The sequence below is a fragment of the Doryrhamphus excisus genome, linkage group LG4 (genome assembly GCF_037039965.1).
Source record: "Doryrhamphus excisus strain RoL-2023G ecotype Guam linkage group LG4, RoL_Dexc_Guam_v1.1, whole genome shotgun sequence".
NCBI classification, from domain to species: Eukaryota; Metazoa; Chordata; class Actinopteri; order Syngnathiformes; family Syngnathidae; genus Doryrhamphus; species Doryrhamphus excisus.
Window position 1 is genome coordinate 16,803,404 of NC_136360.1, and position 22,101 is coordinate 16,825,504.

General features: G+C 42.0%; 3 protein-coding genes across 4 annotated transcripts; 1 reads left to right on the forward strand and 2 right to left on the reverse strand.

Moving 5' to 3' along the window:
• Window positions 1-409: 409 nt before the first annotated feature.
• Window positions 410-7,063, reverse strand: LOC131129727 (alanine aminotransferase 1). The gene is made up of 11 exons (XM_078790290.1): window positions 6,836-7,063; window positions 5,262-5,351; window positions 5,078-5,186; window positions 4,723-4,853; window positions 3,061-3,304; window positions 2,912-2,991; window positions 2,709-2,845; window positions 1,035-1,209; window positions 815-970; window positions 633-745; window positions 410-562 (listed from the first exon to the last, which is right to left on the reverse strand). Exons 1-11 carry the CDS (start codon window positions 7,061-7,063, stop codon window positions 448-450), a joined length of 1,578 nt encoding a protein of 525 aa, XP_078646416.1. The 3' UTR covers window positions 410-447.
• A 26-nt stretch (window positions 7,064-7,089) lies between these two features.
• naprt (nicotinate phosphoribosyltransferase) lies at window positions 7,090-16,501 on the reverse strand. 2 transcript variants are annotated; one of them, XM_078790289.1, is made up of 14 exons: window positions 16,483-16,501; window positions 14,944-15,261; window positions 14,059-14,186; window positions 12,947-13,029; window positions 12,358-12,488; window positions 12,175-12,290; window positions 11,063-11,259; window positions 10,805-10,945; window positions 10,636-10,720; window positions 10,490-10,570; window positions 10,317-10,419; window positions 9,080-9,237; window positions 8,876-8,983; window positions 7,090-7,276 (listed from the first exon to the last, which is right to left on the reverse strand). In XM_078790289.1, the coding sequence occupies exons 2-14, from the start codon at window positions 15,188-15,190 to the stop codon at window positions 7,190-7,192; spliced, it is 1,665 nt and encodes a 554-aa protein (XP_078646415.1). In that variant the 5' UTR covers window positions 15,191-15,261; window positions 16,483-16,501; the 3' UTR covers window positions 7,090-7,189. The 2 variants fall into 2 exon arrangements, with proteins under 2 accessions (XP_078646415.1, XP_057929514.2); XM_058073531.2 differs by lacking the exon at window positions 16,483-16,501 and having other exon boundaries at window positions 14,944-15,714.
• Window positions 16,075-22,097, forward strand: LOC131129723 (E3 ubiquitin-protein ligase TRIM65-like). Its single transcript, XM_058073536.2, has 9 exons — window positions 16,075-16,194; window positions 16,767-17,165; window positions 17,312-17,407; window positions 18,328-18,561; window positions 18,654-18,816; window positions 20,594-20,635; window positions 20,719-20,778; window positions 20,855-21,093; window positions 21,625-22,097. The coding sequence occupies exons 2-9, from the start codon at window positions 16,803-16,805 to the stop codon at window positions 21,925-21,927; spliced, it is 1,500 nt and encodes a 499-aa protein (XP_057929519.2). The 5' UTR covers window positions 16,075-16,194; window positions 16,767-16,802; the 3' UTR covers window positions 21,928-22,097.
• The last annotated feature ends 4 nt before the right edge of the window (window positions 22,098-22,101 follow it).

A 22,101-nucleotide genomic window follows, 5' to 3' on the forward strand; every position in this document is an offset into this window, starting at 1 on the left:
TTCATATCTCGGGAACCGGAAGTCGTAGAGCGTCGGGGGTGGTTAGGGTTAGGGTTAGTTCTCCCTGTGCTTGCATTGGTTTTCTCCGGGTACTCCGGTTTTCCACATCTCCAAATTGTCCATATGTGCCCTGTGATTGGCTGGCCACCAGTCCAGGGTGTACACCTCTTGCCCGAAGAAGCTGGGATAGGCTCCAGCACCCCCCGCGACCCTTGTGAGGATAAGCGGTAGAAAATTAATGAATGAATGAAAATGCTAGCCCCTTCCCTTTGTGTTCAACATCTTTTCCGTAGCCAAGGATCAGATTTTCCAATGTCATTTTTTAAGTTAATTTTCCCACAATGGGAAAAAGTACGAGTCTTTTTGTTGTACTTTTTATTGTACTTTTGTGTGGCATTGCTAAGCATCCATGAATATAATAGTTAGCCTAACAAAATCCAGGTTTATTTATGTTAGCTTCCGACACAAATGGCTACTGGTGTTGTCCCAAAGACGATGGTGAAAAGCGGCAAGGCGAGCCAGGGCATCTTTCAGTACGTCAGGGGGGACAAGGATACACACTCTGGCAGCACAAACGTTGACAATAACGTAAAATGCCGACCCCGACCAGCAACTGTACGACAAACTCTTACCTGATGTAGCGGTCTGCTTTGTTCCTCGGATTCAAACCTCCAGGCCCGACTAACACTCCTTCTTCCTCCAGCAACGTCTGGCAGTAAATGACGTCTTCATCCACTTCCGGCATCTAAGGGAACACGTCGGGATGCTACAAATGTTGTATATCGGAGAGACAATCTTTGCGATATAATCTCACCTTAGCCTGATGTACCAACTGCGAGGGCGATTCAAGACGGGGATAAAGGTAAATTCCCCCCATCGCCGGCTGACAGGTTATCCCTGGGAGATTATTCAGGTACTCGTGCGCCCACTGAGCATTCTGGGACAAAGTACACCGACTGGAGGACATCTCCTTTCATGAACAGAATCTTGCTGTCAGTTGGGACCGAAAACCCAGAGAGCTTGAACTGTGTCACCTTTGTGTAGACATCAAAGGAAGCGTCCGTGGGTTCTGGTGGCTTGACCATGAGATCCAGAGCAAGTTGTCCCGTGACTGGAGTACTGATGTCAGTACACAGAACGGTATCAAACACCTGCATGATCTGCGGGTCGATGTTGACCGCCTCCATGTAACCTGCTCTCAAACCACATCTGGGACAGACACAGAACGACCGATAACGCCATCCGTACCGTTAAAAACGGAAGTAGAGGTATTCTGATCTGGGATGTTTCTCCAACTAAAACCAACCCTGGAACCCAACTACAAGAAACATCTTCCCAGAAACCCTTGGTGGGAAGATGTTTCTTGTAGTTGGGTTCCGGGGTTGGTTTCTCACAGATGTGAACCCTAACTGCGGGATCACGCTGAATCCATCGCGGTTCTGTTGCGGTCTACGGAAACATTCTGCAAGATTGCAGAAACGGTTGCAAACGGATTCAGTGTGAGGCTGGGGTACACCAACATCTCAACAGTAGCAACCCTGGAACCCAACTACAAGAAACATCTTCCCAGAAACCCTTGTTGGGAAAATGTTTCCCTAAATAAATCCATAACCGCGGGATCACGATGAATCCATCGTGGATCTGTTGCGGTCTATGGAAGCATTCTGCAAGATTGCAGATCCAGATCCGTCTCTGACGGCCGGACTGAATACGGATTCAGTGTGAGGCCGGGGAACACCATCAACATCTCAATATCTCAACAACATCTCAACATGGATTAGTACCAACCCTGGAACCCAACTACAAGAAACATCTTCCCAGAAACCCTTGTTGGGAAAATGTTTCTTGTCGTTGGGTTCCAGGGTTCCAGGGATTATGCTGGGGTACACCAACATCTCAACATGAATTAGTACCAACCCTGGAACCCAACTACAAGAAACATCTCCCCAGAAACCCTTGTTGGGAAAATGTTTGTTGTAGTTGGGTTCCAGGGTTGGTACTAATCCATGTTCAGATGTTGGTGTACGCCGGCATAATCCCTGGAACCCTGGAACCCAAGAAACATCTTCCCAAAAACCCTTGTTGGGAAAATGTTTCTTGTAGTTGGGTTCCAGGGTTGGTACTAATCCATGTTGAGATGTTGGTGTACCCTGGTTTCACACTGAACCCGTATTCAGTCTGGCTGCCAGAGACGGATCTGGATCTGCAATATTGCAGAATGCTTCCATAGACCGCAACAGAACCGTGATGGATTCAAGAAACATCTTCCCAGAAACCCTTGTTGGGAAAATGTTTCTTGTAGTTGGGTTCCAGGGTTGGTACTAATCCTTGTTGAGATGTTGGTGTACCCCGGCCTCACACTGAATCCGTATTCAGTCCGGCCGCCAAAGACGGATCTGGATCTGCAATCTTCCAGAATGTTTCCATAGACCGCAACAGAACCGCAATGGATTCAGTGTGATCCCGCAGTTAGGGTTCACATCTGTGAAAAACCAAGAAACATCTTCCCAACAAGGGTTTCTGGGAAGATGTTTCTTGCAGTTGGGTTCCGGGGTTGGTTTTGGTCGGAGAAACATCCCAGAATCTGGATCTGCAATCTTGCAGAATGTTTCCATAGACCGCAACAGAACCGCGATGGATTCATTGTGATCCCACGGTTAGGGTTCACAAACAATACATTTCTATTGAACGGTGCGTTTGGGACTCACTCTCCCAGGCAGGCTGTGGACAGTGAGTTGAAGGAGATCAATTCCACCATCTCAGAGTACTCTTCGCCCATCTCAAACAAGACTTTCTTATAGGAAATAAACGGTCTTCCGTTTTCATAGACGCTATCTTGGTACACCTGGCAACCACAGGAAACAGGGTATCAGTAAACACCACATATTAGATTGCCATCGTATGCGCTCACCTCATCAACCAGCAGTAGTAGTTTCTCCCGCACAGCAAAACCGATCACTTCTTCTATCGATTTCCTGTCCTGCACGTTACCTGTGACGTGAAACGGTAGAGGTAAAATTATACCAGCGACGTGCGGATCGGACTGACGTGGAACTGTACCAGTGGGGTTCCCAGGGTTGCTGACGTAAATAGCTCTGGGCTGGCATCCCCCCCGATGAGTTTTCAAGGCAAAATTCAGCTCTTCCGGGTCAATAGCCCAGCCGGCGTCCTCTGTAAGCTGGTAAGGCACCAGCATCACCCCCGCGTCTTCCAATACCATGGGGAGTGTGTGAGGACAGGGTACGGGGGTCAAGACCCCTGTCGGGGTCTCTCGCTCGCCACTCGCCAGAAGCTTCACGACCACCTGAACGCAAACCGTATAGTCAGTCTCGGACGGAGGTCTCCTTTGGTTCTCGTTGTGTTCCCCGGCAAAAAAGGGTTTTACTTAGTCGGGGTATCGCAGTCCTCGTATTTGAAAAAAATATATTTTTTATTGATTCAAAAAAAATTATTGTTTTTTTTTTTTACAAAAAAATCTTTGACAAATTTTATATGATTGTGAAAAAGCAGGCTAATAAGCAAGCAAGCCAATAAGCAGGCTAATACCAGCCTACTACTACTACTACTACTACTACTACTACTAGTAGTCCCCCTAAAATGTTCTTAAGCCCCCCTAAATAATTTGATATCTTTTATTGATTTTTTTTTACCAAAAAAAATCTCTGACAAATTTTATATGATCAGGAAAAAGCAGGCTAAAAAGCAAGCAAGCAAGCCAATAAGCAGGCTAATACTAGCCTACAACTACTACTAGTAGCCCCCCTAAAATGTTCTGAAGTCCCACTAAATAACTTGATATTTTTTATTGATTTTTTTTTTTACAAAAGAAAAATCCCTGACAAATTTTATGTGATCGGGAAAAAGCAGGCTAATAAGCAAGCAAGCCAATAAGCAGGCTAATACTAGCCTACCACTACTACTAGTAGTAGCCCCCCTAAAATGTTCTTAAGCCCCCCTAAATAATTAGATTTTTTTTTTTATTGATAGAATTTTTTTTTTTCAAGAAATATCTTTGACAAATTGTCGGCTAATACTAGGCTAATACTAGCCTACTAGTAGTAGTAGTAGTAGACCCCCTAAATAATTTGATATTTTTCCTTGATTTCAAAATTTTTTTTTTTACAAAAAAATATCTTTGACAAATTTTATATGATCGGAAAAAAGCAAGCTAAAAAGCAAGCAAGCCAATAAGCAGGCTAATACAAGTGTCTACTAGTAGTAGTCCGCCTAAAATGTTCTTAAGCCCCCCTAAATAATTTGATATTTAAAAAAAAATTTTTTTTTTATTTTTTTTTTTTTTACAAAAAAAATCTGACACATTTTATATGATCGGGAAAAAGCAGGCTAATAAGCAAGCAAGCCAATAAGCAGGCTAATACTAGCCTACTACTAGTAGTTGTAGTAATAATCAAAAGAAGAATAATAATGATAGTAATAATAACAGGCTAATGAATAATATAATAATGATTATTATATCATTAATGACTGTCCACTGGACAGAATGGTTGCAGAGCTTGAGCAGCGGTTTTGCAGTGTATTGTGTGTACTTGTGTACATTTAATGGTGGCCTAAAATCTGTTCAAAAGTGGGAAAGTTATATCCCGATTCTTGTTCCTTATTTGGTTTTGGGATTTTTTTTCGGAATGTCTACAACATTCATTCATATCTTGTACATCTCCAGGGTGCTAAGCCCCCCGATGTCAACCTTAGCGTGGAAGTTACCATCAAGGCCTTCTGAGAACCAGCAGAAATAAAGACGTGATTGGGTTGGGCGGGAATTCCGTCTCGTCTTTCGATGAACTCGGCAATGCTTTTCTTGACATGGAAAAGGCCAGAAGAAGCAGTGTAGGATCCTGGAAAGTCAGATTAGGGATTAAAACCTTATTGCTAGATTTGTTAGGCTTGGTTTTTATTTTGCCAGATTCCTTTTATCCTGGCTTGGGATCTGCATTGGGAAGCCCATATTGGGATCTGTAGTTTTTGCACTATTATTGTGGATTCTAATCCGAGTTGGATTATTTTGAAACTGGGAATGCTCCTCATTGGAACGTGAAGCTAAAATGTAGGAAGTTCTTACCTACGCTGTTACCATCACAAACCTCCAGGAGCTTCTGGACTCTCACGCTGACATCCAGAGGCAGATGATTGTCCTTCAGCAGCTGAGGGTACAAACAACCTGCCAAGACCTGAAGACCCAAAGGTGATGGAGATGTTTAACAACAGGAAGACCAACCGTAGCAAAAATGAAAACCGGTATCGACCTGTCGGACAAATGTGATGGGCTTCATGCCGGATTTATGTGGATCCCCTGAGCTGATGTCAAGGACCTCTTTGAAAGGTTTCTTGACGCCCTGCCAGAGAAGACGTGCAGGTCAACTGAAGACATTCCAATTGGCTACGATGTGTCATGGGATGATGATGATGATGCCTTTGTTCTAGCTTGGGAACGTTCAGGTTAAGAGTTTAAAAAAAAATGTTTCATCCACGTCTTTGGAAATGGACACACACTCCCATTTTGGTTCTTCTGGATCCTTCTTGAAAGTGTTGACAGATATCCTCTGAACGTAGTCCTTGGACCGTCTTTGTAGCCTCCGTCGGTTGTTTGTTGTGATGATGGTTAAAATTAAAATTAAAATTAAAATTAAAATTAAAATTAAAATTAAAATTAAAATTAAAATTAAAATTAAAATTAAAATTAAAATTAAAATTAAAAACTAAATAAATAAATAATAATTAAATAATACAAATAAATAAATGGTGAACACTGGAAAATGATCACTGATTAAAATTAAAATAATAATAATCAATACAAAATAAATAATAAACAAATCAACTAAATAAAGAAATAAATAATACATAAATAATAAATAATACAAATAAATAATAAATGGTGAATTGGAAAATGATCACTGATTAAAATTAAAATAAAAAAATAATAAATAAACAATAAATGAACAGATAAATAAATAAATAAGTAATACAAATAAATAATAAATGGTGAACACTGGAAGATGATCACTGATTTAAAAAAAATGATAATAATCAATACAAAATAATAGACAATAATAATCAATAAATAAATAATACAAATACATAATAAATGGTGAATACTGGAAGATGATCACTGATTAAAATAAAAAAAACAATAAATCAATAACTAAATAAATAACTAATAAATAAATGGTGAACACTGGAAGATGATCATTGATTAAAATAAAAAAACAAATCAATAACTAAATAAATAACTAATACATAAATGTTGAACACTGGAAGATGATCACTGATTAAAATTAAAATGAAAAATAATAAACAATAAATCAATAACTAAATAAACAACTAATAAATAAATAATACATGTTGAACATTGGAAGATGATCACTGATGTCTTCAATTAGCAGGCCACTAGTGGTTTTGTTATCAAAGTCATTGTTGAACAGAATGTCCATGAAGGCAGCACAGTGATCTGTTATTCTACTCGGTCTGGTCATTTTGGGAAATAAACCCAAGCTGAAAATTGTGTCGATAAAATCGTCAATTTAGAAGATCAATATTGAAGTCTCTATATATGAAAATTGTATTTGATTAGTATCCAAAAAAGGTTATTTTGACCCAACCTACGAATATTTCCATCCTTGAATGTGGAGTTCTGTATAAACATTAACAGGTTTTTGCTTTACAGATTTCAAAAGTAATACATTCTAAAATATTGTCAATCGCAACTGACATATAATTGGAATGTAAACGTGAACATAGGGGTGTTATTTCATGTAAAGAGGGCTCTAATAATGTTACTTTTCAGTTCCATTTTACCAAGAGAATACTTGGAGGTACTTACGAGGTTGATCTGTCGAGTGATGTGACCTGCCAAGTGTTGGAGATGCATGAGTGGCGAGACGGCAATCCCTCTCACGTTGGGATTCACACCTTCCAGGCCGTTCATTCTTTGTCCGATATATTCGCTTGCTTTTCTTCCCACTATTTTTTTTTTAGCAGTGAGCTTTTTTTCTGTGACGGCCAAACAGAAGTTAAGACAACCTGTGCTCGTGTTTGATAAGTAATCCATAACGCCTTCCTGGGCTGCTCATTCATTTCACTCAGTCCAAAGACAAGAGGGGGGGGGGGTCAAATATAATTATGCAGTGTCTTAATAATAAACACACGTGACAGGTTTCAGAACAAAACATTTTCTTCAGTTAGCCAAAACAACATTATTCTTATTTGTGCTGTCTCTCCTGAGATCTGTAACCAAGGTGTGTAGGCTCTCCGATAGCGCCACCTGGTGGGGGGAAGAGGAAGGACAGAATGAGGTTGTCTTTTGTGTGGGGGGAGTTCACTTAACCCTCCTCTTGTGTTAGGGTCGGCACAGACCCGTTTCACATTTTAATGCATAAAAATAATAACATAACATTTGTTTATTGCATCAAGGCTTTTTGACTTTGTTAGGAAACTCTATTTCAATAAAATAAAACCAAAAAAATCATTTTTACTACATTTTAAAATGGTCTGGTTGAAATTATTTTTTATTATTATTTTTTGTATTTTTTAATTAAAAATGTTTTAATTTCTTTACATTTTTTAATTTAAATTTTCTTTTTAATTATGATTTTTTTTAATTACGATAATTTTTACTGCATTTTAAAATGGTCTGGTTGAAATTATGACCACTGTATTGGTTTTCGACACGGTTATAATAATATGATTATAAAGCAATATTTTGAGACACAACTGAAATCATAAGTGTACAATTAGCCAACACAATGACAACCAGCTCCTCTTCTCATCATGGAAGCTTCAGGGGATTCTCATTTTGACCGCTTTTCCAGTATACCAGCAGAAAAACAAGGTCCAGACATTTGAGGGGAATTCACTCATTTGACTGATGGCTGATTTCACATTTACAATTTGGATCATGGAAAAAACACTTTGGATCGCGGAAAGAACACTTTGGATCGCGGAAAGAACACTTTGGATCGCGGAAAGAACACTTTGGATCGCGGAAAGAACAATTGGGATCGCGGAAAGAACACTTTGGATCGCGGAAAGAACACTTTGGATTGCGGAAAGAACACTTTGGGTCACGGAAAGAACACTTTGGGCCGCGGAAAGAACACTTTGGATCGCGGAAAGAACACTTTGGATCGCGGAAAGAACACTTTGGATCACGGAAAGAACAATTGGGATCGCGGAAAGAACAATTGGGATCGCGGAAAGAACACTTTGGATCATGGAAAGAACACTTTGGATCGCGGAAAGAACAATTGGGATCGCGGAAAGAACACTTTGGATCGTGGAAAGAACACTTTGGATCATGGAAAGAATGACAAGAAGTAGAGTGAACCAAGATCTGGACCTGTTCTGCTTTTTGATTTCAGTTTCTACTAAAGTTGTGTTGCTGAAAACAATAACTTTTTCTACCTTTTCTTGACATGAATATATATGGGTCAAAATTGACCCCAACACAATAGATGTTTCTTTAGTGATTAATACTAAAATGATAAAATAAATCAAAGTAATTGATTTAACAGATATGTTCTATAGCTCTCAGTATTAGCCAGGTAACAAAATAATTCAATTTATGAATTTTATTTTTTGAGGTTCATTTGACCATTTTTGGAAATAGAAATGGAGGGGTATAGTGACAAAAAAAGGCCTCCATGGCCACACCAAAAGTATTAAAAGCAACATTTTCATGGATGAGGAAGCCTAAGAAGGTAAACAAGACATGAGAAGCAAATTTGATGGTAACTTATTGTTTTTAGTGTATTTTATAGCTGATTTAATACATGGATCAAAACCCATCCGTTAACATAAGACATGATACCAGAAAGCTAACACAAGAGGAAGGTTAACTGATTTCTGCGTTTGACAGACTCACCGTGTAAGAGTCGGGCTCCTGCAGCCTCTTATGTCGAGGGTGCAGGCTCTGGAGTGAGTCCTGGACTTGAGCTTTGGTTTCTGCAGTGCTGCTCAAAGGCCGTGTGACCTAGAAACACATTTAGGTCAAGTCCAAAACGTGCACCAACGTGTGGATGCTGCGTTCAGGTACATTTGTAGTAGTCCGCTGTGTAATAATACTCACCTGTCCTTTTGTAAACATTTCCTGGCGAAGACGGGTGACCTGAGCTGGAGTGACAGATAGAGAAGTGTCACCCCCGCCCAGGGGATGGCAGCTCAGAGGACGTCCCGCCTCTGGTGGGGACTCTACTGCCAGACACAGAAGATCCAGAAAAGGATGTCCTGCCCAAAGGTAAAGGGTATCATCACGACTCAACACCACAGGATCCATGTTCGGATTGTCCTTCCTACTCCTGCAGGTGACCGACACAGGGTGCTGCCCCCTATTTACCTGGAATTTTGTATTCCACACAAAGGGTGGAATTGAACTCAGGTTCTTGAATTTATTTCTTCTAAATTGAGGAAGCCAAAAATGTACCACTTCCACACAGAGTAGGAGGAGATTTTTTTTTCACCCGCAAACTCCACACAAAGGGTGGAATTGAACTCAGGTTCTTGAATTTATTTCTTCTAAATTGAGGAAGCCAAAAATGTACCACTTCCACACAGAGTAGGAGGAGATTTTTTTTCACCCCCAAACTCCCCTCAAAAGGTGGAACTGAACTCAGGTTCTTGAATTTATTTCTTCTAAATTGAGGAAGCAAAAAATGTACCACTTCCACACAGAATCGGAGGACACTTTTTTTCACCCGCAAACTCCACACAAAGGGTGGAATTGAACTCAGGTTCTTGAATTTATTTCTTCTAAATTGAGAAAGCCAAAAATGTACCACTTCCGCACAGAGTAGGAGGAATTGAACTCAGGTTCTTGAATTTATTTCTTCTAAATTGAGGAAGCCAACAATGTACCACTTCCACACAGAGTCTGAGATTTTTTTTTCACCCCCAAACTACACACAAAGGGTGGAATTGCACTCAGGTTCTTGAATTTATTTCTTCTAAATTGAGGAAGCAAAAAATGTACCACTTCCACACAGAGTCTGAGGTTTTTTTTTCACCCCCAAACTCCACACAAAGGGTGGAATTGAACTCAGGTTCTTGAATTTATTTCTTCTAAATTGAGGAAGCCAAAAATGGACCACTTCCACACAGAGTAGGAGGAGATTTATTTATTTTTTGGTGGAATTGAACTAAGGTCTACTAGCTGTGAGGTCTGCGTGCTAACCACTCGCTCACCGTTCAGTCCTCGGCTCGTGTTCTGCTAGTTAAAAAGTTCAATGAATCGCAAATAAGATTGCCCCAGAAGATCGCCCCCGTATACGGCCCACAACCACAGCTTCAAACCCCCCTAGTCTTCTTACCATCAGCATCAACTAGCCGGTAGACAGCTTTCCTTCCTGGAACAGTGCTCTTCTCCGGATCCTCGCTGATCTTCATCCTGGGCCGGCCCCGAGCCTCCACCAGCTCCCACACAAATAAAAGTACAATGTCAACACAACAAAACCACAATACTCAGAACTGGTTTCTTAATCACCTTATACACACAACCCAGCGAGGGCTGTTTGGTGCAGGTGACCAGATGCGTTCCAACGCCAACCACGTCGATCTCGTTCTCCTGAGAGATGGAAATGTGAGTAGATAGGAAAGCCAAGGGGATAGATTATAGATGATAGATGCTACCTTGGTGTTGAGTTCCACCATGGATTGCTCTGAGATGTTGTTGGTGCCAACAATGATGAGGGAATCAAAGGCCGAGACGGAGAAACTAGAACAGTAAGCGTGAGATAATAAAATCGACGGTACTTCTATCAGGTTTTGGTTGAGATGAGCATCGTGGCACCTCACTCACTGCTCACTGCAGAGTCTTAGGACACCACGTACGTCCACGGATTGCTTGCAGAGATCCCCGCTGTCTAATCGAACTCCCATCGGTCTGTAGCCCAGCTCACAAAGCGCCAAGGCCACAGCGCAGAAGTTCAACAGGCCACTGCTGAAGCAAAGCAAAGCAGAGCAAAGCAAAGCAAAGCTCACCACACATCAACTTACCGTATTTATTACACAATATCATTATTTCATGTACTTTCATGTGGCAACATATCCAAATTACCAGGTAACACTGTAGCTGTCAATCACCGGGAGGAAATTCTGGGGGTAGGCGATGGCGTATGACAGGAAGGCAGCCAGTTCTCCCTCGTGGATCTTCCCGGGCTCCGCCCCCAGAAGCTCACACACCCGACCCAACCAACCCTTGGTCAGAGAGATCAAATCTACCGGATCATGGTCACCATTCACAGTGACAAGCGTCTGATTGGAGAGGAGCAGCAGATTAGTGAGAGAGCACGTGCTAACGGCTAGTTGCCTTCGGAACCATTGGAACTATTGGAATTATTGCGGCCATTGAAACCATTGGGGCTATTTGGGGACATCAGAACCAATGGAACTATTGGAATTATTGGGGACATTGGGGCCACTGGAGCCATTGGAACCATTGGGGACATTGGAACCATTGGGGCTATTGGAACCATTGGGGCCATTGGGGCCATTGGGCCCATTGGAGCCATTGGAGCCATTGGGCCCATTGGAACCATTGGGGCCAATGGAACCATTGGGGACATTGGAACCATTGAGGACATTGGGGCCATTGGAACCATTAGGGACATTGGGGCCATTGGAACCATTAGGGACATTGGAACCATTGGGGACATTGGAACCATTGGAACTATTGGGGCGATTGGAACCATTGGGGCCATTGGGGCCATTGGAACCATTGGAACCATTGGAACCATTGGAAATATTGGAACTATTGGGGCCATTGGAACTATTGGGGACATTGGAACCAATGGAAATATTGGAACCATTGGGGCCCATTGGGGCCCATTGGGGCCCATTGGAATTATTGGGGCCATTGAAACCATTGGAACTATTGGAACTATTGGAACCATTGGGGCCATTGGGGCCATTGGAACTATTGGGACCATTGGAAGCATCAGAACCATGGGAGCCATAGCAACTATTGGAACCATTGGAATCTCGCTTGGATGATTAAAAGGTTGTGTTAGGAAGGGTATAGGATAAGTAAACAAATGTGACACGGACCACATCATCCACAAAAAGGCCCCCAAACTGGACACCCTCAATGTCTTGGCTCTGCCTAGAAATCCTGTCCATGTATACAGGTTCTACCAATGTAAAGATCATTGGTCGAGTTCAGATACTCACTCGTGGCCAGACCTCCTCCAGAGAGGTAAAAGAGGTGACGTAGGAGTGAGCCATGGTCCCTGCAACAGGGACTCCAAACAGCAGTCCAGCCTGAACATTACTGGTCAGATCGAACCCTGAATGACAGCACCATGAGAACAAAATACAGTAATAGTCCGTCATCGGCCATCACATGACCATCACCTCCGATATACGAGTATCTGGACGCAGTCAGGCCTCCATCTGGACCCTGAGCCCTTCTGAGACCCATCTCCAGCAGTTTTCTCCTGTGACCACATGCCAGGCGGAAGCGGGCGGCGTTACTGCAGACTAGACTACAAGACACAAAACAAAATACACTTTTAGAAGTATTGGCCAATAAGTGTTTGTGCCGCTTGCTAACATGCTAACCCCACAACATTGTTTTCATGGCATGTGTTGGCAGGTACGTTCAACACGGCGGCCATGTTTGTTTTTGTTTTTTAACGTGAAGTGTGAAGTAAAATGGGAGGAGGACGCCACTCAAGACTTTCGTCAGGCACTGACTACACCCTTAAGCCTCGCCGCTATGCAGGCACAAAACCCGCAAGACCAGCAGTTGGTATTATGGAGTCTGACGACAGATGATCCATAAATGATGCTAAAAAAAACGATGCTGGTTAGCAAAAATCACAAAAAAATTTAGTCCCGAAGATGCTAACTATATGCAAAATTGAAATGTCTAAAATTGACGGTTTTAACGTTCTCGTGGACTCAAACTGGTGCATCATGTCGCCGTGCGAGTCAGTGTTACCTGGCGTAGTTCACCAGACAAAGCAAACTGGTCTCCAGCAACTGGACCACGGCCAGCGGACCTGCCACTTCCATCACAGGCTCCTGCACACATTGCCAAGAACACCACTTAGGCCGAGGCTCTCCAAAGTGCAGGCCGGGGGCCATTTGTGTTACATGGCCTCATCGCACAGTCGAAAAATATACAGTAATTTAACACAAAAAATACAATCAAAATATTAAGACAAATACAATTTGAAGAGAATAATGTAATATTAAAAGGAAAAATAATATTTAGTGGCATACAGTTGAAATATTAGAGGATATTTTATAATGTAATATTGTGATAAACAAAACAAATTACGCTGTAAACTTTGGAAAAGTAGGTTGCAGAAAAATTTTGAATATTTGGAGAATAAAGTCAAAATATTATGGTATTAAGTAAAAAAAAGTTGAAATAGTTGTAAAATTTAAAAACAGCAGAATATTTATGTAATAAAGAAAAATAGCTGTATTCTAATTGGAGAATAAAGTCAAAATATTATGGCAATAAAGTTAAAAAAAAAAAGTTGAAATAGTTGTAAAATTTAAAAACAGCAGAAAATGTATGTAATAAAGAAAAATAGTCATATTCTAATTGAAGAATAAAGTCAAACTATTATGGCAATAAAGTAAAAAAAGTTGCAATAGTTGTAAAATTTAAAAACAGCAGAAAATGTATGTAATAAAGAAAAATAGCCGCATTCTAATAAGGAAAAAGACACAATTCTACATGAATAAACTTGTAATATTATGAGTGAAGATAATGGTATTTTGGTAGCATATAGCTGAAATATTTTTAAAAATATATATGTTTTTTTATATAAGCCATACTTTAATATTACATTACTGTTGTGAGCTATTCCTAAACTAGGTTGGGGAAAAGGTTGTTTCATGCGAATAAATTCAAAATATTAATATTATAAATTATAATATTAAGAAAATGTACAAAAATTAATGCTGAAGAGCACAAAATATTTGGAATTTTTAAAAAAATGTATAACGTCAAAATATAAGTGTCCCTTGCATCCTTTCATTTTTCACTATGCAGCCCCCCCTTGGAAAAAGGGGTCACCCTTAAGCCGGAACCCTTACCCGGGCAAAGACCACCATGCCCTCTGGGACAGAACGGAGTGTAACATCAGAACAGTCGAGACCCCGCAGGAACTGGAAGAAGGCCGGATCGGTCGCTGGCGGTAGGACGGAACGCAGGAAGTCCACATCTAAGTTCAAGAAGCACAAAAAGAACCATCTGAAAACGAGTCCCGGGCAAACGTTTAAGACTAAGAAGCTAACAATAGAGTCATGTGTTGGTTTATGAGGTGGGGGCGGGGGTTGGGGGGGGGGTCTCGTGTGGAGCTCAATCTAAACTCTTGTCAGTTAAGACTGTTGTTGGGAACCTTGAATCCAGGAAGTGGATTCCTTCTTCGTGTTTTGGGTCGTGGTCAAGACCCCCTCCACGGCCCGTCTTCGGTGTTCCTGCTGAAAGCCCCCGGAAGGGTGACATGGCCCCTTTAGCAGAGAAACACCCCAAAACGCACTTGTAACTTGCAATCTTGTACCTGAGGTCCTTTGACAGCTCTTTGGTCTTGCCCATGGTAGTGGAGAGACAGGACTAATTAGTGTTTCATGGACTGTGGGGGTCAGAATGCTTGCTGGTTGGTGAGATATTTAATAATTATCTCACTCAATATCATGAAAATTAATTTGTAAGCATCATTTATTTATTTTTACAAGAAAAATGGACGCCTCTCTAAAAAGTGGGATACTTTTAAGAAAACCAGCAGGGGATCAACTCCTTATTTTCTGCCATCTTTTTAGGCAGATATTGCTTTGCTAATCCACTACATGACACTAAAGAGAGATCAAGTTCGACCATTGAGCCTCTCGCCGAGGTTGCGCAACATCGAACCCGAATGCACCCGAACATTCCCGAAGTTTCAAATTAACAGTTTTTGTATTTTTTTTTAATTGCCTCACCTTCGTCCGTGAAGTGAAAAGTCCTGAGGAAGGTCAGACAGTCGTTGAGTCCCACAAACAGCGAGAAACTTCCACAAAAAGGGTTTTCTCTGAAGAACAACTCGAAAACCGCAGAGTCCCGGTGCCGCCCGGCCCGCCAGTACGCGTACGCCATGGTGAACTGGTACAAGTCCGTCAGCAGCGGCGGGACCCGATCCAGAACGGACCTCTCCCTGGTCCCACATGTGTCTCTGGAAGGCGCTGCCATGACTGACACTCGGGAGTCCAGCCAGCCGGGTCCAATGAAGCCGGGGTTTCTGGGACATGAAGTTCGCTATTCTTCACGCAAAAAGGGGTTAAAACTTGGCGAACATTCTTATGTACACACTACAATGTGGTTTGTCTCGTTTCCTGTTCAAACACAGCACTTTTGAGTCACGTGTAAATATTTATTTGCCTAAATACTTGCCTTGGGCTTAATTCGTACAATAATCGTGATTATTGAATGATGAAACCCTAATTTAAACGTATAAATCTCGGTAGCGGCAACACTGTCTTTTGTATGTCACTTTTACTTGATATCGGAATCGGTACCGCCCATTTCCCCAATAAGGTCATGTTTCCTTTTCCGGTGCTGCAGCCAATGGTTGCGTGTCAAATGGAAATACTTCCGTCAGCAGTAGAAAATTTCGAAAAATGTAGCTACAATGTAGCGCTGTCCCAAATTCATCCTTACACCCCCCCTTCTGTTGGCTTCTTCTCATTTTTACGTGTGGTGGAAAGCCGCCGTTATTCAAAGTTGGTCCCTCCTTTTTAAGATTGCGGCCATTGGGATTGGTGAACAAGGACATTCGATAGAGAAGTCATGTTAGCTTCCACTTCCGTAGTTTGACTTTGCCCGGCGCTGTGTTGGTAACACTGGAATGGAGGAAAAATGTGACTCCGAAATCAGGAAAAATCCGAAACAAACAAAAAAATACATGCTTATAAATGTATTGTGTTCGGTAAATAACATTCGTCAATTTCATCAAATGAAGAGCTAGTGAAGTATGTAGTTGTGTGCCTAGCCCCGCCCCCCATCATGGCGTACTACGCTTCTGTTCATTCCGCTATATTACGTGTTCTATTCAATTCTAGTGTCCTTGGACAAATGTCTGTCGGTCAGTGGGCACTCAAAATATTGACGGATTTGAATGCAACATCCGGGTACTGCCAGTGCACTGCATTGGCATTGCTTGTCAGCGAGTACTCAAAGCGCGACGGTGGAAACTGGTGAGTTATTATCTCATTTACTCACCTCGCATCATGTCGTCAGTGAACGTATTAGCACCGAGTTGTGTCAAAACTAATGCTAACTGGGGGCTAGCTACACGGTGAATCATCTGCTCTCCGGAAGAACGATAGCTCCTTCATAACAAATAACTTGTTTCTACACGGGAAATAAAGCATTAAAATGATATTGTGTTGTCAAACTGGTACAGGAAAAATAATGGAAGGTAATCAGAATTTGTGTCGAACTCGGGAGAGAACGTTATTCTTTTTTTTACAACATTAACTTACACTCCTGGCTCCGTGAGAAATCGCAGCCCACTTTCAGCAGCAATAACAAAGCCCCTCCGGGTGGCAACCACTCCCCTATTAATCGTTCCGGGGTGAATTATGTACCAGCAACCTAGCACTACATCATATATTTAAACAGGCATACTTAAATGTCCTGTAGGAAGTTTCACATGAGCCGGACTTCCTGCCTATTTGACCACTCAGATTGGCTAAATTGGTGGAATGGGGTTGGGGGTTAACTTACACAATACTAATACTAATACTTCTTTCCCCCTCTGTACCAGGTGACCTTGTTGGTATTTCATCGTGTCCCCGCCACAATGGCCCAGGCTTACCTCGGCTTGGATAAAACCCAGTTCAGCTGTTCAATATGTCTGGAGCTGCTCAAGGACCCGGTCACCATCACATGTGGTCACAGCTTCTGCCTGGCCTGCCTGACGAGCTACTGGGACAGTCAAGTGGTCTGCAGCTGTCCACACTGCAGAGCCATCTTCAGTCCCAGACCCACGCTGGGCAGGAACACCTTGCTGACCGAGATGATCCAAAGGCTGGGGGTGATGCAGTTAAGTCAGGGTCCGTCCGCGCCTCCCCTCTACCAGGACATGGCGCCATCGAGGAGCCAAGGCTTTGCACATACCACCTTTGATGTGTCCTCAGTCCATGCGGGGAGGACTGTTGGAGAGGTGCGCACGTTTACACAGACCATAAAACTGCATCATTTGAAATGTGTTTTTAGACATGAAAATATCAAATGCGTGATTAGACTGAAAAGTTAGAATGAAAAGTGTTGTCAAAATAGCGGCTTCATTACAGTTTCTTGCTTCCGCAGAAACATTTACAAGAATTGCGGAGAAATCTCTCCGAGCAAATCACCAAGAAAGAATCCGAGGTGCAGCAGCTGAAACAAAACTTGAAGTCTTTCTCTGTAAGTACTGATATCATCCAGTGTATTTTACATTGCACAGTATAGGAAGCCAAAAATGTACCACTTCCACACAGAGTAGGAGATTTTTTTTTCACCCCCAAACGACACACAATTGAATTTATTTCTCCTAAATTGAGGAAGCAAAAATGTACCACTTCCACACAGAGTAGGAGATTTTTTTCACCCCCAAACTCCACACAAAGGGTGGAATTGAACTCAGGTTCTTGAATTTATTTCTTCTAAATTGAGGAAGCCAAAAATGTACCACTTCCACACAGAGTAGGAGGAGATTTTTTTCACCCCCAAATTCCACACACAAAGGGTGGAATTGAACTCAGGTTCTTGAATTTATTTCTTCTAAATTGAGGAAGCCAAAAATGTACCACTTCCACACAGTCGGAAGAGATTTTTTGTTCACCCCCAACCTCCACACAAAGGGTGGAATTGAACTCAGGTTCTTGAATTTATTTCTTCTAAATTGAGGAAGCCAAAAATGTACCACTTCCACACAGAGTAGGAGAATTTTTTTCACCCCCAAACTCCACACAAAGGGTGGAATTGAACTCAGGTTCTTGAATTTATTTAATCTAAATTGAGGAAGCCAAAAATGTACCACTTCCACACAGAGTCGGAGGAGATTTTTTTTTCCACCCGCAAACTCCACACAAAGGGTGGAATTGAACTCAGGTTCTTGAATTTATTTAATCTAAATTGAGGAAGCCAAAAATGTACCACTTCCACACAGTGTAGGAGGAGATTTTTTTTTTCACCCCCAAACGCCACACAAAGGGTGGAATTGAACTCAGGTTCTTGAATTTATTTCTTCTAAATCGAGGAAGGCAAAAATTTACCACTTCCACACAGAGTAGGAGGATATTTTTTTTTCTTCCGTTTCCATTCATTCTTACCTTATTCTCAAGCGTCTCGCCAAGGAAGCAGTCAAGGATGCCAGCAGGATCTTCGAGGAGTTGCAAGAGTTTTTGGAGTGCCGTCGGGTGGAGGTGAAGGCGCTCATCAGGGCTCAGGAGAACGCCGAGGTCACCCGATCCGAGAACCAGCTGCATCGACTGGAGCGGCAAATCTCGGAGCTGAAGAAGCGAGACGCCACGCTCCAAGGGGTGTCACGGTCGCAGGATCAACACCTCATCGTACAGGTGAAGAGAAAACTGACGGTACACTAATGGCCCCGGGCCACACTTTGGACACATTTGGTTTGATGTATGGAATACAAACATTTTGTCTGCAGTCCATGTGTGAGTCGTTCGGGAGTCCAATCCAAGCGGGAGAAAACACTTCCCTGGTTGTCAGTCCCCACGTCTCATTCGGGGTTGTGAGGGGCGCCATCTCTGACATGAAGGAGCAGCTCCAGGGTTTCTACCACACGCAGTTTGTCAACATCACCACTGCAGGTGCGTCTGGTCTAGGGATCGACCGATATGTTTTTTTTGGGGCCGATACCGATTTTTTTCCATCACCCTTAGCCGAAGGCCAATTTTGCTTGAGCCGATATCCCTCAATTTACATTAAAAAATGACCATGATAACAAATATTACAGGTCTTATGTTTAAACAAATATTTATTGAAATGTAAACACTAGGGATCGACTGATGTTTTTTTGGGGGGCCGATGCCGATTTTTTTCCATCACCCTTAGCTGATGGCCGATTTTGCTTGAGCCGATATTTGTGGCCGATATTGCTTTTGATCCCTCAATTTACATGAAAAAATGACCATGATAACAAATATTTATTGAAATGTAAACACTAGGGATCAACCGATATGTGTTTTTGGGGCCGATACCGATTTTTTTCCATCACCCTTAGCCGAAGGCCAATTTTGCTTGAGCCGATATTTGTGGCCGATACTGCTTTTGATCCCTCAATTTACATGAAAAAATGACCATGATAACAAATATTACAGGTCTTATGTTTAAACAAATATTTATTGAAATGTAAACACTAGGGATCGACCGATATGGTTTTTTTTGGGGCCGATGCCGATTTTTTTTCCATCACCCTTAGCCGATGGCCAATTTTGCTTGAGCCGATATTTGTGGCCGATACTGCTTTGGATCCCTCAATTTACATGAAAAAATGACCATGATAACCCAAACACATCACACTGACACAATTTAGTACAGGGGTCTCAAACGCGCGGAGACACTAGTTTGAGGCCCCCACCTTGATACCAAAGTTTAATGTTGAAATGACAGCTTAAAGCCGTGTGCACACCGGACACAATTAACATGATTTTGCCCCGCCCATACTGTTACCCTACCCTGTTACCCCACCCTGTTTTGCTTTGGATTAGCAATGAAGCTAAAGGCTTATGACGCTGGGTACAAAATAAATGCAGGAAATGATTTGGAATAAAACGGAAAATACACGTCAAGATAAAGCATCTCAAATATCAAACATGTTGTTAAAGTTACGACGCTGCTCCCAGATGGAACTGAGTACGATGCTAACTTGCTAATTGGGTCAAATTATTAAGTTTCATTAATGTTCATGTTAAAGGTTAAATAACTGTTAATACTGTACATTTGAATCTGAAAAAAATCATTTCTCTACCAACTGTATGTGGTTTCTTACTTGCTGTTTTATTATTATTTTACTTATTTATTACTGACTGATTTATTGTCTTTATTCTTAATTTGTTTATTTTTTTATCTTATTTTATGTATAGAAAAATAAAAACTAAGATATTTGAGAACAGTGGAATGTTTTATTAGATATTTTGGTGTGGAAAACCGGAACCAACGTACTGAAAAAGTGTAGGGTATAGCAGAAGCAAAAGCATTGAAGATTTTTTTTAATTGATTTATTTTTTCTCCAGTTTTTAATAAATGCGTTAAGGTTTTTTTTTTTTTTTTTTGAAAACCTGATGCGGCCCGGCTTCACCCAGAACCTAGCTCCGGTGGCCCCCAGGTAAATTGAGTTTGAGACCCCTGACTTAAACTGTTATGCAAAGCTGCCCCGGCAGATGCCTGACTGTAAATCATGTGACGGAAAATATATCGGTAAATTCACGCGCGTATCGGCCGATACCGATTCAAGGAAAAACCGCAAATATCGGCCCGATATATCGGCTGGCCGATGTATCGGTCGCTCCTTAGTCTGGTCATCACATTCCAACCAGTCCTCCCACTGACACATGGAAAAAAAACCTGTTTGTTGTATTTTCGCAGTAAAAAATGTCACCATTCTGGAGCTGGAAAAGCCAACTCAAGGTGAGCATCTCACAAAAATGTCTTTATCGAGCTATATAAATATATATTTTTATTTTTGATACATTTTTTAAATTGTATGCTAGTGATAAAGTGCGACATTCCCGGCGTTCCAGCATTGGACACCAGAAGTGATCTCCTTCAGTGTGAGTAGTAGTGATTTCTTACCAGTATCAGTCGCTCCACATACACACGCATTATCCGTACGCTCCTTGTCTCCAGACTTCCGCCCTCTTTCGTTGGACCCCTTTACTGCACACAAGGAGCTGTCGCTGACTGAAGGGAACCGCATGGTCAGTCGAACAGGAGAACTGCACTCCTACCCGGACCACCCAGACCGCTTTGACGGCTGGGTTCAGGTCATGTGCCGTGAAGGTCTGAAAGGAGTTTGTTACTGGGAAGCGGCGTGGGGCGGCCAACAGGTGGCGCTGGGAGTCACCTATGAGAGCATCAAGAGAAAGGTAATGCTTTTACAACAGGGGTCTCAAACTCAATTTACTTGGGGGGCCACTTGAGCTAGGATTCTGGGTGAGACTGGGCCGCATCAGGTTTTCCAAAAAAAAAAAACAAAAAACGCATTTATTAAAAACAAAAATTTAAAAAACTTCGCTTTGGTTCCAATTTTCTACAAGAAAAGCTCTGATAAAACATTCCACTGTTCTCAAATATCTTACTTTTTATATTTCTACACAAAATATGAAAAATAAACAAAAACTTACCACTTCCACATGGATAGGGAGGATAACTATTAACAGTTATTTAACCTTTAACATGAACATTAATCAAACGTAATAATTTTTTCTGGGTACATGATACCATACAGCATCCATATCAAACTTGCGCGGGCCGCACTAACATTAAACTTTCATATCAAGGCGGGGGCCGCGTGTTTGAGACCCCTGTTTTACAATAAATATAAAAAGGGTATCTCACCCCAGGTGGGCTTGTGTAGGCTCCAGCATCCGCGTGAACATGAGTTTCTTTGCATTCAGGGGACATCCAACGAGAGCAGGCTGGGACACAACAGTCTATCATGGAGTCTCCGATGCAGTCCTTCAGCCTTGGACTTCATCCACAACAATGAGACCGTCAGCTTTCCCACCGCCGCCATCACCGCAATATCCCACAGAATCGGCGTCTTCCTGGACCACGATGCGGGAGTGCTCCGCTTCTATGCGGTGACCCCGGGAGGAATCCAGCTGCTGCACCAGATGAAGACCACATTTGACCAGCCTCTGTACCCGGCCGTGTGGCTCGGGGCCCGTGCCACGGTCAACCTCAGCTGTGTTGACTGACATGGGAGTATACGCCACATAATCCATTATCACTGTCTGTACTTGCATGCCAACATATCCCTGATTAGAAATTAACTATTTAGTGCCTTAACTTTCATAACACTACATTAAAAGTACTCACTGACTTCCCTTTCTTCCCTTAATGTCCCCAAAATAAACCCAACCATGATCTTA